Below are 17111 nucleotides of genomic sequence, written 5' to 3' on the forward strand. Positions count from 1 at the left end.
AGACTGGCCATGTTTGAGCAAAGCAAGGTGCCAAGTAATGAATATACCTAGCTAGGTAGGAGGTTAAGAAGATCTTTCAATCGGTTTCCTCTGTTATTTTTTTTTTATTAATTTGTTCATTTATCTTATTTTCTTGCTTACCATTAATATGTACAATTAATTAGAAGTGATGGCAACAGTTTGCCAGATCGGAAAATAAATGTCCATTCTTTCTTGGCTTTGAAGAGGGTTGTTTTGTGGCATATATCGAAGTATATTCATGGAGCAAAGTTGTCGAACTGTTTCCGAGAATTAACAATTTATCATAATTTTACGGTTAAAAAATTTATCTCCATTAAAGTAGGAGAGTCGGATGAATTACTCAAGTAACTTGTGTGTAAAAATATCCGTTGGGTGCCTTGCTACGAATGGTGGTTGCAGATTGATTGGCATCAAGTGTCATTTGACATGGAAGAACTACTGATGTGCGTGGCATTCATTACTCACTCACTCTGTACATCTGTCAGGGTTGGATTATATTTCCGTGAAACCATATGTCAAGTCCACCCCAGCCACCCGTCAATCAGGACGCGAAAGAAAGAATAAAAAGTAATAGAGAAAAAAATGAAAATAATAAAATAACAAGAAAGTGACAGGAAACAATGGTAAAACATTCATCAGTTGAGAGTTCTCCTCGATTGCGTTGGTAACAAGTGTACCATTTGCTGAAAGCCTCTCGGATCTGCGGGCTCAGCTCCAGGCGCGAAACATGAATCTGGACAAGAAAAATGGGCCTCGATATCCATCGCGTGTCAGATTAAGGTCGGTTATGGTTACCTCTAGTAGCCTCTAGGATCTGTCGACTTTAACCTTTACATACTGTAACTTCCTCCTGTCTTGGTGGAGGAGGACCTTCCTCGCTATAGCTGGTTACCTAGTCAGGCTACTTACTACTAGCCTACCTCCCTTGTGCTCTCAACCTTGGCCCCAAAGTGGCAGAAGGCGAAAAAAAACTTGGCCTACTCTAAAATGTAAATCTTCCATTCCCTCCCTCACTCATTCCCTGATACTTACTACTCCTATTTCTGTCCTCGCCGTCTAGGACTAGATCGACATTGCGACAAACTCGGACGCATGCAAGTCGCAAATATCAAAAGTCGTGTTCGGTTTATTGGATTTATTGGGGGGTTTTTTTTTATTTTTTTTTTATTTTTTTACCGATGATGCTAGTCATTGATGTCCGAAACCCCCGGCTCACCACCGTCAGCGAACAATTCAGGGTAGCGAAGGTGGTATTACAAGTTCCGGTAGTGGCGTTGCATCCACGAAATGTCTTCCTGTCTTGGGGCATGTTTGCCTGGCTGCATCTAACCGAGCAGTCTAGATAACGCGCGGCCTAACAAGAATGCAACATCTCTGTCAGCTTCTTGCATCTATCTATGCGTCTAGAATCAATATTTGCTGGTGGCGCCGGATGCCTTCTTTTGGCATTTTACAAGTGATGATTAATATGCAAATCCTGTAGACCTTTTTGCGTCAGCTCTTTATGCAACCACCCGTCGTTTAAAATGAGAAGTCAAACCTGCAATACTCCGCAAACAAGATGATCAAATGCCGGAAGAAACATCGACACGTCTGGATTGGCCAGCTCAATATGCTTCGGTCCAGTTGATTTGATGCGGCGAGGTGCGGCGAGATGCCGAAGAAGCCCGCTGCAAATCTCCCCGGGGATGGTTGCAGGAATCGACGGCCAGCCTAGATTGGCCATCTTTGTTCATTTGTGGTGGAGGAATCTTTGGAGATTACTACGCAGGGTACTTGCAGGTTTGAAACGCAGTATGCCGGCTAACCCTTCCTCTCATCAACTAACTGTAATATCTCTGTCCTTATACCCCGCCCGGCAACAAACAAGGGCAATGGCCCCCGGCAACCGGGTCTCGTATCAGGCTATGTTATAGGTTGGTCGAAAACGATTCCATCATGTATATGTGTTGCAGGTGCATGTAACTCTGATGTGACAATTTGCCATGCCAGTCTACAATAGACCAAATCCTGTGCAAAGTTCTCCAAGAAAGAACATTACCAATTAAGCACGTATGGTAACATTGGCGCAAGAACATCACAACCGGCTTCTGACTTGCCCTGACATGTATCTTCTCGATTAGCACATGAAGGTTAGGGTGAACAGGACTTACAATTGACGCTGTGGGAGATATATGTAACGAGTATACCAGTTAGTGTATCAGGTACCCAAAGAGTTTGTTTAGAAAACTTGCGATAGCGATGGTGACTGTTGATCTTATCGGCTTCGGCTTGCATTTATGGTTGTATTGATGCTTGTACCGATGTCGTAGACCTGTTTCAATCCCATCACCAGCTCCTCTCCAGCATCTGACGGTTCCCTGGCACAAAGGCAGAGTCAAAGGCATGTAACAAAAAGAGAGGGAAGTAACTAGAAGCATAATAGTAGAAGATCATGTCATGAAGAAGCACCATGTAAGGGCATGAAACTGGTTGCAGCACAGACGTTGGAAAGAAAACCAAGCAGAGGGCGGCGAGTGTCTGAAGAGTGCAAAAAATGGCGCAAAATTGCCAGAGATCTGAAAAATCGCAGGGGAATCAAGGACGTCATCTTGTAGGCCCGAAGTGTGGTTACTGGGCTGAGCATCGCGTGCTTGCTTGCCTCTAGACTAGTCTAGTCACAGACGAGTGGTAGACAAGGTAAGGTAACCTATACCCAAGATTCCAGGCTTGGATGAGCTCTTGGATTGCTGCCAGGGGTCACCCCTCGATCAATTACATGCTTGGGCTCATGCTTGTTTTGGTTTATGGGCTTTTAGGATTCTGAGAAATGGAATCTAGAGCAGCTGGAGAAGAGCGTCGCCAATATCTTCAACGCGCCCACAAAAGCTGTCAAGAAAAGCCCCCTTTCTCACGCGCAGTGAGGCAGAGCAACTGGGTACTTCTTTAGTTGACGATCTTTGGTACAAGAATCTAGGCACAAGCTTCTGCCCTATCCCTGCATACTCCCCTAGCTTCAGGTCGTGGCTGAATTTTAGAGTTGGGGAACCCATTGAAGATGTATAGATCTCTTTGCTAGTGCAATCGTCAATCGTCATATTCAACATGTGGAAGGCTTCACAACAAGCTTTAAGCCAATGGGTTTTGCCAAATATAAAGCTGTTGTTTCTCGCCAAACAAAATAATTATTCATTTCTCTCTCTTCCAATCTTTGATTTTCACAGATTTTACCCTAGTCACCATGAAGGGTGTAGTCTCCATCCTATGGCTCTTGGCCGCCATGACCTCAGCTCATCCCACCCCAGATAACACGGGCGACATTGCCGTCACTCCCGTGTCTGTCGAGGCACAACCCGCCCAGACCACCGATGCCGTGCCCGATGAATGGCCCCTCAAATGCCAGACCGACCCATGCCACACGGCTTGCCAGGCCTGGGCGGAGCTGTGGTCTCTTGGAGGCAGCTGCAGTAAGCATCATGTTTTCGCCCTCCTTCCTCATCAAAACTAGATCGAGACCCCACCGGATTAACCTCGTTTAGCCAAATGTCACGAGCAACATCGCCATTGTTGTTACTGGCTGGGTGATTGAAGAGCCCCTCAACGTCCCCTCGCTGGTCGTGTGCTCCGTTATCGATTCCGTGGTACCTCCGTTTCGGTACGAAGCAGTACAAGCATCTTACTAGTCTCGACTAAAGAATTTCGAGGGGAAAAAAAGAAGAAGAAAAAAAAGAAAAAAAAAGTATAGCGTGGGAGGGAAAAGGGGAAGAAGGGTGGTGGCTGGCAATGAAGGACGGGGGAAAGGGAAATATTTTGACTGTATGACAGCCCCCATTAATGAAGGTGAAATTGCCTGTGCAGATCTGAAGAAACTGTCAAACTTGACCTAGTGCATTTCCTAAAAAATGCCGGGCGCAAGTACTAAATCCCTAAAGTCAACTTCTTTTCATCCAAGAGTTCTCCATCCGCGACTTAAACTTTCAGTTGTGGTCAAAAAAAAAAAAAAAGTCTAAAAAGATGCGGCCAAAAACTTGATCCTCAGGCGATTGAATTCACAAAAAAAGGCAACAAAGGCTAGATACTGCTAGTATGGGCCATCTCCGTATGTTCCCTTTTGTGCCCCTCAGCCTCTCAAACCGTGAAAAGGTACTATCTGCGACCTGAGCGTGTGCTGGAGAAGGGGCGGTGGCAAAATCGAGTAGCCAAGATTGATTCCTGCCGCCAGATTGATAGATAGCTCTTGAAAAATCAAATGTGGAAGCAATAAAGCTGGTAAAGATTGGGATAGCTGACAGAGACGAGCAACGTGAGCAAAGAAGTGGCAAACAGGTCTGCAAACAGACTCCAAGATAGTTGTGCAAGTTCTCAAAATACAATTGGTTTTTTTTATCTGACTAAAACTAGCATGGGTGATAATTAACCCTTATAGCATACAAAAAAGAAAATCGGCTTCATCGACGTCGTGTAGAGTAGCTTAATGAAAAGCACACTTGGGGGGGTTCATGACAATAATAGGAGAGTCCTTAAGATAAGGAAGTAGAGGACAGACCCAACTAAAAAGTAGAGGTCGAACTTTTGAGACAGGTTGTGAAAGACTGGTTGAGCGAATGTCGTTTGGTTGGGGGGAAATAAAGTTAACGAGAGTCGAGAAGATGGTTTGAATGACTTATTACTGCAAGAAAAAAACACAAGACGGATAAAAAGACAACAAAGTCAGCAATCAAGCGCGAGACTTGACGGTACCTGAAGCGGTCGGTGTTGAGGCGCCCGTGTGGGAATGGCTGTGGGACGCAAGTAATCCCCTCTTATGGAGAGTTCCAACGTCATGTTTACCATCGCAGCAAGCACGGACGTTCTCCAGTCTGGCAGATTCACGGTCCTGAGCCTCATACATGAGTCTCAGGTCCTCTGCGCTATCGTGAACCTCATTGGTCTCGTATATTGTGCCCCGCGGATGCTGGACCGCACCGGCACTGCGGCTTCTTAGGCTGCCAAAAGTGCCCGAGATGACGTGACTGGACTTCCAGTATCCACTGATTCGGCCCATAGTGCCCAAGGCCGGTCTTTGCGGATGCTGCTGCTGCTGCTGCTGCTGCGGAGTATCATTCTTCTTGGGCGTCTTTGTCAACGTCGGCACGTCATACGAGCTGCCGTAAGGAGTGGGAGTCTCATTGCGAGGCGTCCGCGAAGTGAAGGATGCAAGCGACGGCGGCGGGCGAGGTGTGTTTGCCCGAGTGCCGGCCGCGGCACGCTGTCCGTATTGCGGGTTGAACTCGTCAACATCCTCACTGGTGATGTGCTCCGCCATCGATTCCGTGTCGGTTTGCCCCTCCGTCTCAGTACGGAGCAGCAGATATGAAAGTGCGTTGAACCACGTTTCATGACGCTGGCCAGTTGTGCAGGTGAACTTGATGGCACGTCCAGGTGACAAGATGGTCAAACTCTTGCGGTGAAGCCCAGGTGGCATGGGATTATCGTCTGTGGAAACCCTGACAGCCTCAATGGGAACGCTCTTCACTCTTGCCTCTGACCTACCAACAGTCGACGGGTCCTTGTCGCTCCAGTACAGCGTCCTGGTGTAGGGGTGGACCCAGAAGTAGCGGCGATGACGGTTCTCCGAGAAGTCGCCACCGACGGCCTTGCGAGTATACTTCCATAGGTATTCACCAATCATTGTCTGCGTGATTGCCTGGATCATGCGAGGGTCCGTGTTTGGTCCGAAGCCGTGTTGCTGCATGCCTACCGACATGCCATTTTGCATGTTGAACCGAGCATCGACCTCGGAAACAAAGGACGACATTGATGATTGCCTGCTGTGAGCAGTTATGCGCGTGGGTGACTGAACCTCTGCCGTGCCGAACGCAGAACCAGACCGGGCCGGCTTGGGGGTGGGTGTACCGCGTCCAACAGAGACAATCGACGCGGGAGACATGGGCCTCTTAGACCCGTTAGGTGTACGCGGTCGCTGTTGGTTCTTGTATGCGGATGCCGGCAGCAAGGGAGGGCCCATGGTGGTGATTGTGCCAGGGCCGCCCTGCGAGGAGTCTACGCGTGCGGCCTGAATGGCCTCCTTGTGGTTCGGGGGCAGCGGCGGAAGGTTTTGGGAGTGGATCGATGCGTGCCCGCTTGCAGCGCTGCCGGGTCTCCGTCCATCCAAGTCAGCTTCGACAGGCTTGACTTTGTGGTGGATGACACTGCTAAGGCTTTCCTGTGACCTTCTGATGCGGACAGTTCCAGGCGTGCCGACGCTGGTGCCGAACGAGTCTGTCTTGTGATGAGAGAAGAATGGGCTCGTGGGCGTGCTTGCCTTTGCCCGCAGGGCCATGATCTGGTCAATCGCCTCCGATGTGAGAGAGGTTTGGGCACCTTGGTCGGTCGTAGGCACAACCTGCTTGCGGACGGGCTTGGCGTTGACATTGGAAGGCAGCTCCTTAAGCGGTCTTTGTGACTCGGGAGTCTCGGCGCTTGGCGAGGCACTCCGGGACTGACGTGTCTCGTCCTCCGCAATGATAGGAGTCGAGGGCTCTCTGACTTTGCTCTTGCCACGAGCCAAGGAAAACAAGCCATCGATGGGGGTGATGGGCCGTTCGTCATCGCGGGGAATGATGAAGCCGTTACGCTTAGGACTACGGGGTGACACTGGCTCTGTGTCCCAAGTAGTGGTGATACTCGAATAACCGAGTGGTGCAACGGCACGAAGCCGCTTGGCGGGAGGCTCGATCGGCTCCACCTGCTCGCCCAATATGGGTGACAAGGAGAAAATAGCCTTCTCGGGCTCTGGAATGCCGACGGGCTCGACAGCCTCAGTTGCAATGGCCGACATAGAGAACATGACCTTCTCGGGTTCGGGAATGCTGATAGGCTCGACAGTCTCGGTTGCGATGGTCGACAGCGAGAGGCTAGGCTGGATGGAGGCGATGGGCTCAACAAACTCTGTGACGATTGTCGACATGGAGAGAACAGGATCGACATCAGCGACAGGTTCAACTTGCTCAGTCGCAATTGTCGACATTGAAAGCTCAGGCGGAGGGATCTCCGAATCCGCCACAGGATCGACGTTTTCGCCGTAGATGGACGAAAATCCAAGGACAGGGGGAATCTCAGCCAAAGGCTCAACGATCTCACCCGAAATCGCTGAGAATGAAAGCTGTTGCGGTTCCGGAACAACGACCTTGGGTTCCACGGGGTCGACGGGAGCTAAGTCAAACTGGGTTTGAATAGCTGAGAAATCGAGGGTAACAGGAACGGATGCAGGCTCTGCAGGCTCCTCGGTTGCTTCCGATGCCTCTTTGGCAATAGCCCCGAGGGCAAGAAGGTCGCGAGATTCAGCGACATACTCACGCTCAGGCTCAGCAATAGGCTCGACCTCGGTAGCAGTGATGGTCGAGAAGACAAGGGCCGGCGGCGTCGCCGGTGCAATTTCGGGCTCGCTAAGTGGCTCGACATGCTCCACAGAGATTGAGGAAATGGTGAAGACTGGAGGCGCAATCTCAGGCTCGCTCTGTGGTTCAATATGCTCGGCCTGAATGCCAGACCAGTTCAGAGCAGGAGGCGGCATCTCGGGTTCACTGACAGGCTCAATGCCCTCTGCCACCATGGTAGATATGCTGAGCACAGGTGGAGGGACTTCAAGCTCGGCCTGGGGCTCGATATCTTCACCAAGGACTGATGAAATAGTAAGTGCAGGGGGAGGAATCTCGAGTTCAGCCTGGGGCTCAATAGCTTCGACAAGAACTGACGAGATGGTGAGTGCAGGCGGGGGAATCTCAGCTTCGGCCTGGGGTTCGATAGCTTCGCCAAGAACTGTCGACATAGTAAGGGCGGGCGGAGGAACTGCCAACTCCTCACGTGGCTCAATACCCTCTGCAGTGATGCCGGATATGCTGAAAGAAGGCGGTGGGATTTCGATCTCACCACGAGGCTCGACATCCTCGGTTTGGATTCCTGAAAAGCTAAGAGTTGGTGGTGGAGGCGACATGACTTCAGGGTCACTTAGCGGCTCAATATTCTCAGCCTGGATTGAGGAGTAGCTCAAAGAGAGGGGAGGCGTCAGAATGGGTATAGGTGTGTCACCAAGGTGGTAGGTGGGCCTAGGAGGTGAAGGGAATCGAGCCAGCTCTTGCTCCATGTCCGGATCATGCTGCGCGCCAGCATCACTGTAAGAAAATGCCATGGACACAGGTCTCGAATCCAACCAAGAGGTCTCTCCATCCCGGATAACCGAGTTCATCGAAAATGGTCTCTCCTTGAACTCAACAATAGTCTCTGACGATGGCTCGATAGCAACGGGCTCAGTCATCATACCACTGGAGACCATAATAACCCTGGGCAGAGGAGGCACAGGGGGCGTAGAACCCGTGCGGCGAGTGACTGACGCTGGGGTCATGGACCTGACGCTCATGGACCTGACACTGCGTCGGCTAGGCGTGGCACCATTATACGACTCATAATCGCTGCCATCGAGCTCGCCCAGCTCAGCAAATAGGCTCTGTCCAGCAGCCTGGGGTGTTCCAGTGGCACTGCTAGTGGCAAAGCTGGCGGGACTACCCGGATAGTTGGCGGGGCTGCTAAGCATGTTGGGCTCTTCGCTGGTCTGTCGAGAACGGGAGCGGGAGAATCCACTGCGGCTGCTGCGACTGAAGCGGTTGCGCGGCCTTGAAGGCAAAGAAGTGGGCGTCTTGGTGAGATCCGAGCCAGCGTAGGTGTAGTCATCCTCCTCGTCGGAAGTGGATGCTGTGCTCTGGTACTCGTAGCGGGTCTGGTGCTGGTTCAAAGGCAGTGACGGGGGTCTCTTCAGCCGTCCTACACCCCTCGAGAGACTCTCGGTCTCGGTTGCCTCGTCCGACATCTCTTCAGCACCCGTCTGGAAATCCTCAGTCTCGGTAGCGCGTTCGTCATTGGCCGTCTCAAACGCAGCATCGCTTGTCTCGTGAGCTGTATCAAATTGGTCACTGCTGGACTCGACAACGGTAGGCATTTCACCGGATCGGGACCCTCTGAAGTTGGTCACAGGTCGAGTAGGGCTCATGGGATCACCCGGCTGCTCCTCCCAGTTAGGATCCTCAAGATAAATTTCGCTGCGGCTGATGCGGGCTTCACCAAGTTGTGCAGGGCGGAAGGGCTTCTTGAACTCGCGAGATGCTGTCTTGCGGCTAGGTCGGCTACCGCTGGAAGGGTCACTTCTGGCCTTCTCAATTTCGTCACGTGCATCTTGGAGCATGCGTCTAAGTTCGAGCTTCTCAGTCTTCTCACGGTGAACATTGGTGCGAAGACTCTGGATCGTGCGCTGAGCGTGAAGGAGCGAAGTTTTGAGGGTCTCGGATTCCAGCATAGAGTGTCGCGGTGTGCCCTTGACAGGAGAAGGTGGTGGTGAGTGTTCCGGAGTGATGTTGTCATTGGCAGTCTCGAAGTCCTCATCGCTCAAGCCTGAGGCGGCTTCCCGCTCAAGCATCCTTCCTCGTTGCATTGAGAACGCCTTGGCAAGTTCTTGGTTCTGGCTGGTAAGGTCTTCAATCTTTCGCTGCATGGCGGCTCTCTCGGTATCAGCCATAACAATGTTGCGTTTGGCAGTGCCAAGCTCAATGTCGTGGTGCTTCACCGCAGCAGCGTGGTCCTCTACGAGTTTCGCATGAGACACCTTAATCTCATCCAGTTCCCTTTGCGTCGAATTCTTCTCTGCCTGGAGCGCGTTCAGAGCTTGGTTAAGCTTCTTCTCACGATCGGCAGCCTCTTTTTGTGACGCAAGTAGTTCGTGCAGCTGCGTTTCCAGGTTCCAGTTCTCGTCCTTGTAGCGGTGCTCGCTTTCATCCAACGTCTTGACCCGCTGTTGGAAGGCCTCAGACTCGGCCTCGAGCCTGGACTTCTCAACCTTGATGTCCCTAAGCTCTTCGTCACGCTCAGAAAGAAGAGCCTGCAGGTTTCGTACTTGTGAAATCAAAGATGTGCTAATCTCTGCAGCGAATTCGATGTCATGGATCCTATTGGTGGGTTGATTCCGGAGCTTCCTGTTTGGCACGCTGAGCTTGGTGGGAGAACCTGTAGCCTGGCTCTCGAACTTTGAGGGGCTCACAGACCGCTGTAGTGAAAATAATTAGCATCATGCTAGGGAAGGGAAGTGTCCTGATATAATACTTACCCTGCCACCCTTGCCTTCGGGCGCAAATGGAGAGCCAGTCGTGAGCTCATTACTAGGAATCCTCGGCTTGGGTAGAAAAGCCCTTGCACTTTCCCTGGCCACCTCATTATAGTCTTTCTCAATGTCAAACAGCTTCTTGCGGAGATCAGGCGCGAGCTCTCCTTGAGCCTCAACTTGTTCCACTTCGCGAAGACGCTCCTCCAGCTGCTTGCGTTGCGCGACAAGGGCGTTCCCGAGCTTTCCAGCTTCCTGCATCCGCCGATCGGTCTCGGCCAGGTGAGCCTCGAGGGCACGCTTCACCTGCGTTGGGGAGGAACCAGGATCGAGAGCGAAGAGATTTGAATCAAAGTTGGAGTACCGCAGCGGGTTTGCGCTGGCTGTTCCGGGAGTAACAAATGGATCGTTCATTTCGCCGCCACCTCCTCTGACCCTATCGGGCAGAGGAGAGGCCCGTGAGCCTGCCATAATGGGCAGATCAGTGCCTTCTTCCCGTGCCTATCAGTGCGGCTACAGGACGACCATCAAGCGTGTTTGAGGTGATGCGACGCGTGTTGAAGACAGCTTCCTAAGATCCAGGATGATTATCCTCTCTGCTTTCTCTGACAATCAAGTGTATTTCCGGTTTGAAGGTGTTGTTGCGAATGCAGACCCGGCTGCTCGGTCGAAGGAGCGAACGTGTTGTATTTGTGGGTTTTGTTTGTTGTCTCCCTTGTTTGTAAACAAAGAAGATAGTGGTTTTCTGCGAGGGCCGAGCGGATGCACGAGCAACCGATCGACCTGCAGCAAGCACAGCCACGAAAAGCTGGATTCGGTCCAAAGTTCTGGAATGTCGATGCCAAAGTCGTGGCCTCTCCAGAAAACGCGACCAGAAAACGATGATCGAATGTAGAACGAGACGATGCAAGAATGTCTCGCTTGGCCCTGGTGCGGAGAGAAGCGGAGGTGCTTCAGCTGCGCGACAGATTGCTGTGGTGTGCGGCTTTTGATTGGAGGGTGTGTGTCGTTGATTGTTGTTTTATTTTTTTTCGACGCGACCAATCCGGTTGACAGGCGCTAAAAGAAGCTAAGTGCACCCAAGCCGGTCCAACCAGGCACAAGATTTAACTCGGAAATTCCAGCGCCACCCAGAAAGTGATCGTAATAGAAATCAGAAACCGAATATATCGCAAACGAAGGTAATGCCGTAGAGTACCGGTAAACACACACACACAACAAAAAAAAAAAAAAAAAGGAGTGACGGAGAGAAGATGTGACTCTGGGAGAAAAGCTGCAACGAAAGACAAAAGGTCGGGGTATTACAATTAAGACTAGAAACCGAAACTTAACATCCACCAAAATACATCCGCACCAAATTAGAATGGAGGCAGATTGTTCATTGGCAAAGGCAGAAACGGCCCAGCCCGGGATCCAACCAAGCAAGCAGTGGAGTTCCAGAAGAAGGGACTGCCCGACGGGATGATTTGCGTCTCGAACTGTCTCGCGGGAGTACAGCGGACGGGCGGGATGGGAGGGAAGAAGGAGGGAGAGAAAAGGAAAGATTAGGAAAACAACAACAAAGCGAACAATAACTTTTTTTTTCTTGGAACCATGCAGGCAAGACCCCAGCCTGGCCTGGCTGTCAACAACACTTGGGGACCTGCACGGCACAGACAATAAGAACCAGGCTTTCCCCTACGAGTGAGCTTGCACAGGCACACAATGTCCCACCGATCCATCGACCGTCCATCTCCGGAAGGTGGGACTGCGGCAGGGATATTGGTCCAGACGTCAGACGAGAGCCTGACGGTGTGCGAGGGTGGTGATGGCAGGCGAATGGAGAGTTACAATTGACAATCTTATTTTTTTATGGTAAATATTGCAGACCTAATAGTTTGAATACATGTGGTACAAGCGGAGGTGATTTTGCAGCCACAAATTCCTAATCATGGTACTATAGTACAATATACTATGTACCACAGACATAGAGTGAGTGTGCTTTTGCTCATACTACATATTTTCTTATTCAGGGGTAAAACAGACATTTCGACACAAGTAAGGCTTGATACAGGCTTGTTACTTGCTTGCCGTATCCGTACTAACCTGTCAGCAATTCCGTGGACGAATTCAACTCAGTTGGACCAATAGTTTTATGCCTTGCCTTGGAAGTTTAATGATTCGTTCATGCGGCCACCGTTGGCATTTAGTTGTTTCTTTTCCAGGAACTCACCTGCAAGCCGTTCCGCCTATGAGCTTAATCCACTACCAAAAGTAACCAGTAACGGCCTGCAGGCGGAGATCAGACGTCACGCAGGAGGTTATTGCGATGCACGCTGAAATTGAGTACCAGGGGATGCATTCCATCTGATCTCATATGTGAACAGCGATGAGATGGGATGCACGTTCTATTTTTTTTTGTGCTCGCCAAGCTGGCTGCACTAGGAGCTAGGCACCTTTAGTAACGAAGGCGTCGAAACGAGATAATGTCCCGATCAAAAAGTGCAAACTTGAAGAACAAGAAAATCAATCAAAATGTCCGAAATACGACTCCCTTCTGGCGTCTTCTAGTTGATAAGGCTTCCTTTTTAAACACGCCTGGTCGTATAGCTCTCCAGCCAAATTACAGCGAAAATCATGTGGCGCCTCGTTCTAAAGGCGCCGAGCGAATAACACTAGCCCCAAAAGCTCATTTGTCCATTCTTGTTTCGTTTCTTGTGCTCCTGCGCAATGCATGAACTTGGCTTTGCAAAGTAAAATTGGTGTCCCGCATAGTGGAGCTGGACTCCGCAAGGCACACCTCCAACAACCCTGTAGTCCACCAACAGCGATAACGACAGGTCACTTGTGGCGCAGTCTAACGCGTCGTGCTAGTCAGGAACAAAGATTGGATGTGATTTTGGGTGCCGACGAGGGTTGACCACTAACATGTCGGAGCTTTCCCCGGAATCATGACAAACATTCGGATTTCAGATGGTACTGTGGCTTTACAAATCCTCAGCCTTGGTGGCGTAAACTGCCGAAAATAGTCGGAACCTATCACTTCTAGCGAAAGCCATCAGTCGTATAGCACCAAATAGTGCAAGACTAAATCACAAACCCTCGTCTTCTCGACATCAGCTTCATTCCATCTACACCGACATTCTTTTTTCAGCGACATCCAGAAAACCAGCCACCCAGAATGGATGCACCTGCAGCACCGGTGGCTGTTTTCAAGAAGCGAGGCGCAAAAGCCAAAGCGAATATCAGGAAACGCGCAGCGACACCTCCACCTGCGGACAGCGACAGCTCAGACTACTCATCCTCTGAGGACGAAGCAGGACACCGCATCAAGCGGAGAAGAAAGGACAAGTCCAGCAATGTTACGACCTCAACAAAGACCAGCGCCGCCGCTGATACGGACCTCTCAGCGACGGTTTTTAAGGCCGACAGGAGCGTGCCGATAACAGATTCAAATGATGCGACAAAACGGACCAATTGGTTCGATGCGGAGGATAAAGACTCACTATCAACCAAGAACCTACTAGGAACGACAAGATCCGCACAGCCGCAAGAGCTGCCAGATGGAAAGTACAAGGGCCTTGCGAACAAGCCATCTTTCATCCAGAAAAATCCAGATGCGCCGTCAAGAACTGTAGGACCCGTTAAGGCGCCCACAAATATCCGCACCATTACTATTACAGACTTTGCGCCTGATGTTTGTAAAGATGTAAGTCCACAACCTTTAGTTTGTTGTACCATTGTGTGATGGATGGCTGCTGACTTTCAACTTCCCAACATAGTACAAGCAAACAGGATTTTGCGGCTTCGGTGACAATTGCAAGTATCTGCATGCGCGTGAAGATTACAAGGCAGGGTGGCAGCTGGACAAGGAATGGGAGACCGTGACAAAGGGCAAGAAAAACTTGGGTGGCACTGTTGTGGCCAGCCGAGACAAGAGCAACACGGCCGCGGCCGAAGATGACGACGATGACGAGGAGGATGCACTACTTGAGAGCATCCCGTTTGCATGCATCATCTGCAAGGAGCCCTACAAGCAACCCATCAAGACGCGATGTGGCCACTACTTTTGCGAGCCCTGCGCACTGAAGCGGTACAGGAAAGATCCGACGTGTGCGGCGTGCGGGAGTGGTACCAACGGGGTGTTCAATGGCGCTAGGCAGCTGCAGAAGCTACTGGACAAGAAAAGGGAAAGGGCAGCAAAGAGAAGGCAAGCTGCTATTGATGCAGGGGAAGAGGTCAGTGACGAGGAGGAGGAATAGAACATGCAGGCTAGCCATAGAAAGTCATGGAATTCTAGCTTCTCCCGTCTACGGCGACATTCAAGTCGTCTGATTTGGTGCCTAGCAAGAGCAAGTCGTACGATGGAAAAGCCAGGCTACAACAGATCAAGTTTGCTGGCAATGCGACATATGCGAGAGTACCTACCCTGTATCCGACATTGATTGTGGGCGGACGCAAGTTGTCTACCGGTGACGTCGCGCTTGGTGGGTCCGACCGCGCATGTCACGAGTAAGCGGGGAGCTGATAAGGCTGATAACGCTCCAGGCACGGCAGCTCCGCATGCCATTCAGGTGCACCCCGCCATGTGATTGACTCCCAGCGTCACCCGCCACCCTGCACGTCAAAGCCTCCTTAGCCTGCTACCTGGGCTTGCTTTGAACAAAACAAAGTGAACAAGCCTCGGACCGTCAAAGTTACAGGCTTCAACCATCATTTCCGAATCCCTTACCAAACTAACTTACCTACATGGTGGATAGACTAACTGACTCTCACTTGACTTTCCCCGCTCAATCCTCTTGAGCTACCTGGTTCCGTCCTTCAACAACCTGCACGTCGTAGGCAGTAAGCTGCAACAATGAATAGCCTCTACTCCGTCGTCAACACTCTCCGCGACCGATACGCGCCAGTATCGCACACGTCCACATTTCGGCAAACAGGCGAGATTACACCAGAAGAGTTCGTAGCGGCTGGTGACTACCTTGTCTTCAAGTTCCCGACATGGAGCTGGGGAGATGCGGACTCGGAGAGTCGACGCGCAAGCCATCTGCCGCCCGGGAAGCAGTTTCTCGTCACCCGCAATGTTCCTTGCAATCGGCGACTGAATGAGAATTTCGCCGGCGATGCGGGCCTTGAGGAGGCTGTCGTCGACGATGGTGATGAGTTCAAGGGCAGTAAGGGCGATGACGATGGCTGGCTGCGTACGGGAGGCTTGTCTAGCTCACAACCGCTAAAGGCTCGTGAGGTACGGACTGTTGACGATGCGGGCAATGCGGGTGAGCGGGCACAGCCCGATGACGACGATGACATCCCCGATATGGAGGATGAGGAGGACGATGAGGCCATCATTCGCGACACGGATGCATCGGGGCAGACGAGGTAAGAAAGCCTCCACTTAATATTGATGACCGTCACCAAGTGTACGAACGTTCCTACTGACCACATATCACTAAATGTAGCAGCCGTCGGACGTATACTCTGTACATCATGTACTCCCCCTACTACCGGACACCTCGCCTTTATCTGTCCGGATATGGTGCCAACGGACAGCCCCTACCGCCGCATAACATGATGGAGGACATCATGGGCGACTACAAAGACAAGACAGTCACTCTTGAGGACTTTCCATTCTTTGCCAACAATATCAAGATGGCCAGTGTGCACCCCTGCAAACATGCGCCTGTCATGAAGACGCTCTTAGACCGGGCAGATGCCGCACTGAAGCTTAGGAGAGAAAAGCTCAAGGCTGGCGACGCCTCTGGCCAACAAGCGGGTCTGGAAGGATTGGCCGACGAGTTTAACAAACTTGGCGTTTCTGGAAAAGGAGATGCGTCAAAGATAGACAAGAATGATGAGTGGGAAGACATCCAGCACGACGATGTGGCAGATCAGGAGGTTGCAATTCGGGTAGACCAGTATCTGGTTGTTTTCCTTAAGGTGAGAACTCCTCTTTGATCTGTGGAGTATGTTGAGATGCGGATCCACTAACTGAACTTTCCCACAGTTTATTGCCAGCGTCACCCCGGGTATTGAACATGACTTTACTATGGGCGTGTAGTTGAGACGATTCCCTACTGAAACCCTCGAGTGGGATGGAAATCTTTTTTTTTTTTGTTATTATTATTCCATTTTCACAGTTGGTTCATTTCCGGACCCGGTAGTTTGGTGATTTGGGCAACAGAACTTGTACTGGCGATCATTGGAGAATTTGGAGTTGGTTTGGCTTTCTTGGCGCAACAAGATGGATCTAACATCGAGTGGCAGAATGCAACACTACGACACTTGCTTAGGTAGATATCCAGAGAAAGGTTTTTCATGGGAGAGCTGCTTACTATAGACCTCGAATGATGATGAAACTGTTTTAGTCTAGTTATTCTGCCCCTCCATCTCTTTATCCCAGAGCCGATGTGTAATGTGCAGACGAAAATAGCCCGAAATATTCTTAAATCACGCCAAACAAGAGAAACAAAACGCTAGTCTCGTGCCTGGGCTTTGCTATTCGCTTACATCTTATGACCTGCTGACCATAAGTATCCGTCTGGTGTAGCAGTCGTTTAGATACAGATTAGACCATCGATGGTTGGTTGGTTGGCTTGGGTGCTATTATTTTTTCCTATCTCGGGCTAGCATCCATCTGGATCTAAGCAAAACAAAACAAAACAACCCAGGAAAAATATTGGGGGGGGGGGGGGGGGGGGGGGGGGGGGGGGGGGGGAAATTGAGAAAAAATACCTATCTAGCCTCACCAGAAGATATTCTTAGCACTGAAAGGTGGCCTGTTTTATTCAAGGGCGGCAAGCAGGCGGTTATTACTAGGGGCTGAGCCTCACTCTTTCTGCACAGCTACAGTCAGCATAGAGCCCAATCTGGGAGGCGGCATTCCCTTTTCTGTCAAGTTAATCGCCTGGCCTGGCCGCCATAGTCGCTTGCGGGGAGGTCCACAGATCTCCCGTCGCCCGCGGCTCTTGGTGGTGGAGGGTGGAGGCTAAACCGCACCGCCCAGCGG

At 50.9% G+C, this 17111-nt stretch overlaps 7 protein-coding genes across 7 annotated transcripts; 5 read left to right on the forward strand and 2 right to left on the reverse strand.

The window, feature by feature from the left end:
• Positions 1–794: 794 nt before the first annotated feature.
• PgNI_10403 (uncharacterized protein) lies at positions 795–1256 on the forward strand (the record flags this gene model as incomplete). The annotated part of the gene is made up of 2 exons (XM_031130374.1): positions 795–1010; positions 1082–1256. Coding segments are annotated over exons 1-2 (177 nt in total), but the record flags the coding sequence as incomplete, so codon positions are not given.
• An 18-nt stretch (positions 1257–1274) lies between these two features.
• PgNI_10404 (uncharacterized protein) lies at positions 1275–1747 on the reverse strand (the record flags this gene model as incomplete). Its single annotated transcript, XM_031130375.1, has 2 exons — positions 1275–1316; positions 1562–1747. 2 exons carry the CDS (start codon positions 1745–1747, stop codon positions 1275–1277), a joined length of 228 nt encoding a protein of 75 aa, XP_030979799.1.
• Positions 1748–3241: 1494 nt separating this feature from the next.
• PgNI_10405 (uncharacterized protein) lies at positions 3242–3585 on the forward strand (the record flags this gene model as incomplete). The annotated part of the gene is made up of 2 exons (XM_031130376.1): positions 3242–3467; positions 3509–3585. The coding sequence occupies 2 exons, from the start codon at positions 3242–3244 to the stop codon at positions 3583–3585; spliced, it is 303 nt and encodes a 100-aa protein (XP_030979800.1).
• Positions 3586–4717: 1132 nt separating this feature from the next.
• PgNI_10406 (uncharacterized protein) lies at positions 4718–10597 on the reverse strand (the record flags this gene model as incomplete). The annotated part of the gene is made up of 2 exons (XM_031130377.1): positions 4718–10072; positions 10133–10597. 2 exons carry the CDS (start codon positions 10595–10597, stop codon positions 4718–4720), a joined length of 5820 nt encoding a protein of 1939 aa, XP_030979797.1.
• A 1233-nt stretch (positions 10598–11830) lies between these two features.
• Positions 11831–11962, forward strand: PgNI_10407 (uncharacterized protein; the record flags this gene model as incomplete). Its single annotated transcript, XM_031130378.1, has 1 exon — positions 11831–11962. The coding sequence occupies one exon, from the start codon at positions 11831–11833 to the stop codon at positions 11960–11962; it is 132 nt and encodes a 43-aa protein (XP_030979798.1).
• A 1223-nt stretch (positions 11963–13185) lies between these two features.
• PgNI_10408 (uncharacterized protein) lies at positions 13186–14480 on the forward strand. The gene is made up of 2 exons (XM_031130379.1): positions 13186–13814; positions 13888–14480. The coding sequence occupies exons 1-2, from the start codon at positions 13287–13289 to the stop codon at positions 14365–14367; spliced, it is 1008 nt and encodes a 335-aa protein (XP_030979791.1). The 5' UTR covers positions 13186–13286; the 3' UTR covers positions 14368–14480.
• A 235-nt stretch (positions 14481–14715) lies between these two features.
• Positions 14716–16796, forward strand: PgNI_10409 (uncharacterized protein). The gene is made up of 3 exons (XM_031130380.1): positions 14716–15484; positions 15565–16042; positions 16110–16796. Exons 1-3 carry the CDS (start codon positions 14964–14966, stop codon positions 16161–16163), a joined length of 1053 nt encoding a protein of 350 aa, XP_030979792.1. The 5' UTR covers positions 14716–14963; the 3' UTR covers positions 16164–16796.
• The last annotated feature ends 315 nt before the right edge of the window (positions 16797–17111 follow it).

Source organism: Pyricularia grisea, chromosome VII, assembly GCF_004355905.1.
Source record: "Pyricularia grisea strain NI907 chromosome VII, whole genome shotgun sequence".
Taxonomy (NCBI): Eukaryota; Fungi; Ascomycota; class Sordariomycetes; order Magnaporthales; family Pyriculariaceae; genus Pyricularia; species Pyricularia grisea.

Bases quoted from the DNA above. Each gene is read 5' to 3' on its own strand.
- PgNI_10409 (XM_031130380.1), top strand. From the start codon at position 14,964: ATGAATAGCCTCTACTCCGTCGTCAACACTCTCCGCGACCGATACGCG. The intron at 15,485-15,564 runs GTAAGAAAGCCT...CACTAAATGTAG, and splicing joins GATGCATCGGGGCAGACGAG to CAGCCGTCGGACGTATACTC. The intron at 16,043-16,109 runs GTGAGAACTCCT...ACTTTCCCACAG, and splicing joins ATCTGGTTGTTTTCCTTAAG to TTTATTGCCAGCGTCACCCC.
- PgNI_10408 (XM_031130379.1), top strand. From the start codon at position 13,287: ATGGATGCACCTGCAGCACCGGTGGCTGTTTTCAAGAAGCGAGGCGCA. The intron at 13,815-13,887 runs GTAAGTCCACAA...TTCCCAACATAG, and splicing joins CGCCTGATGTTTGTAAAGAT to TACAAGCAAACAGGATTTTG.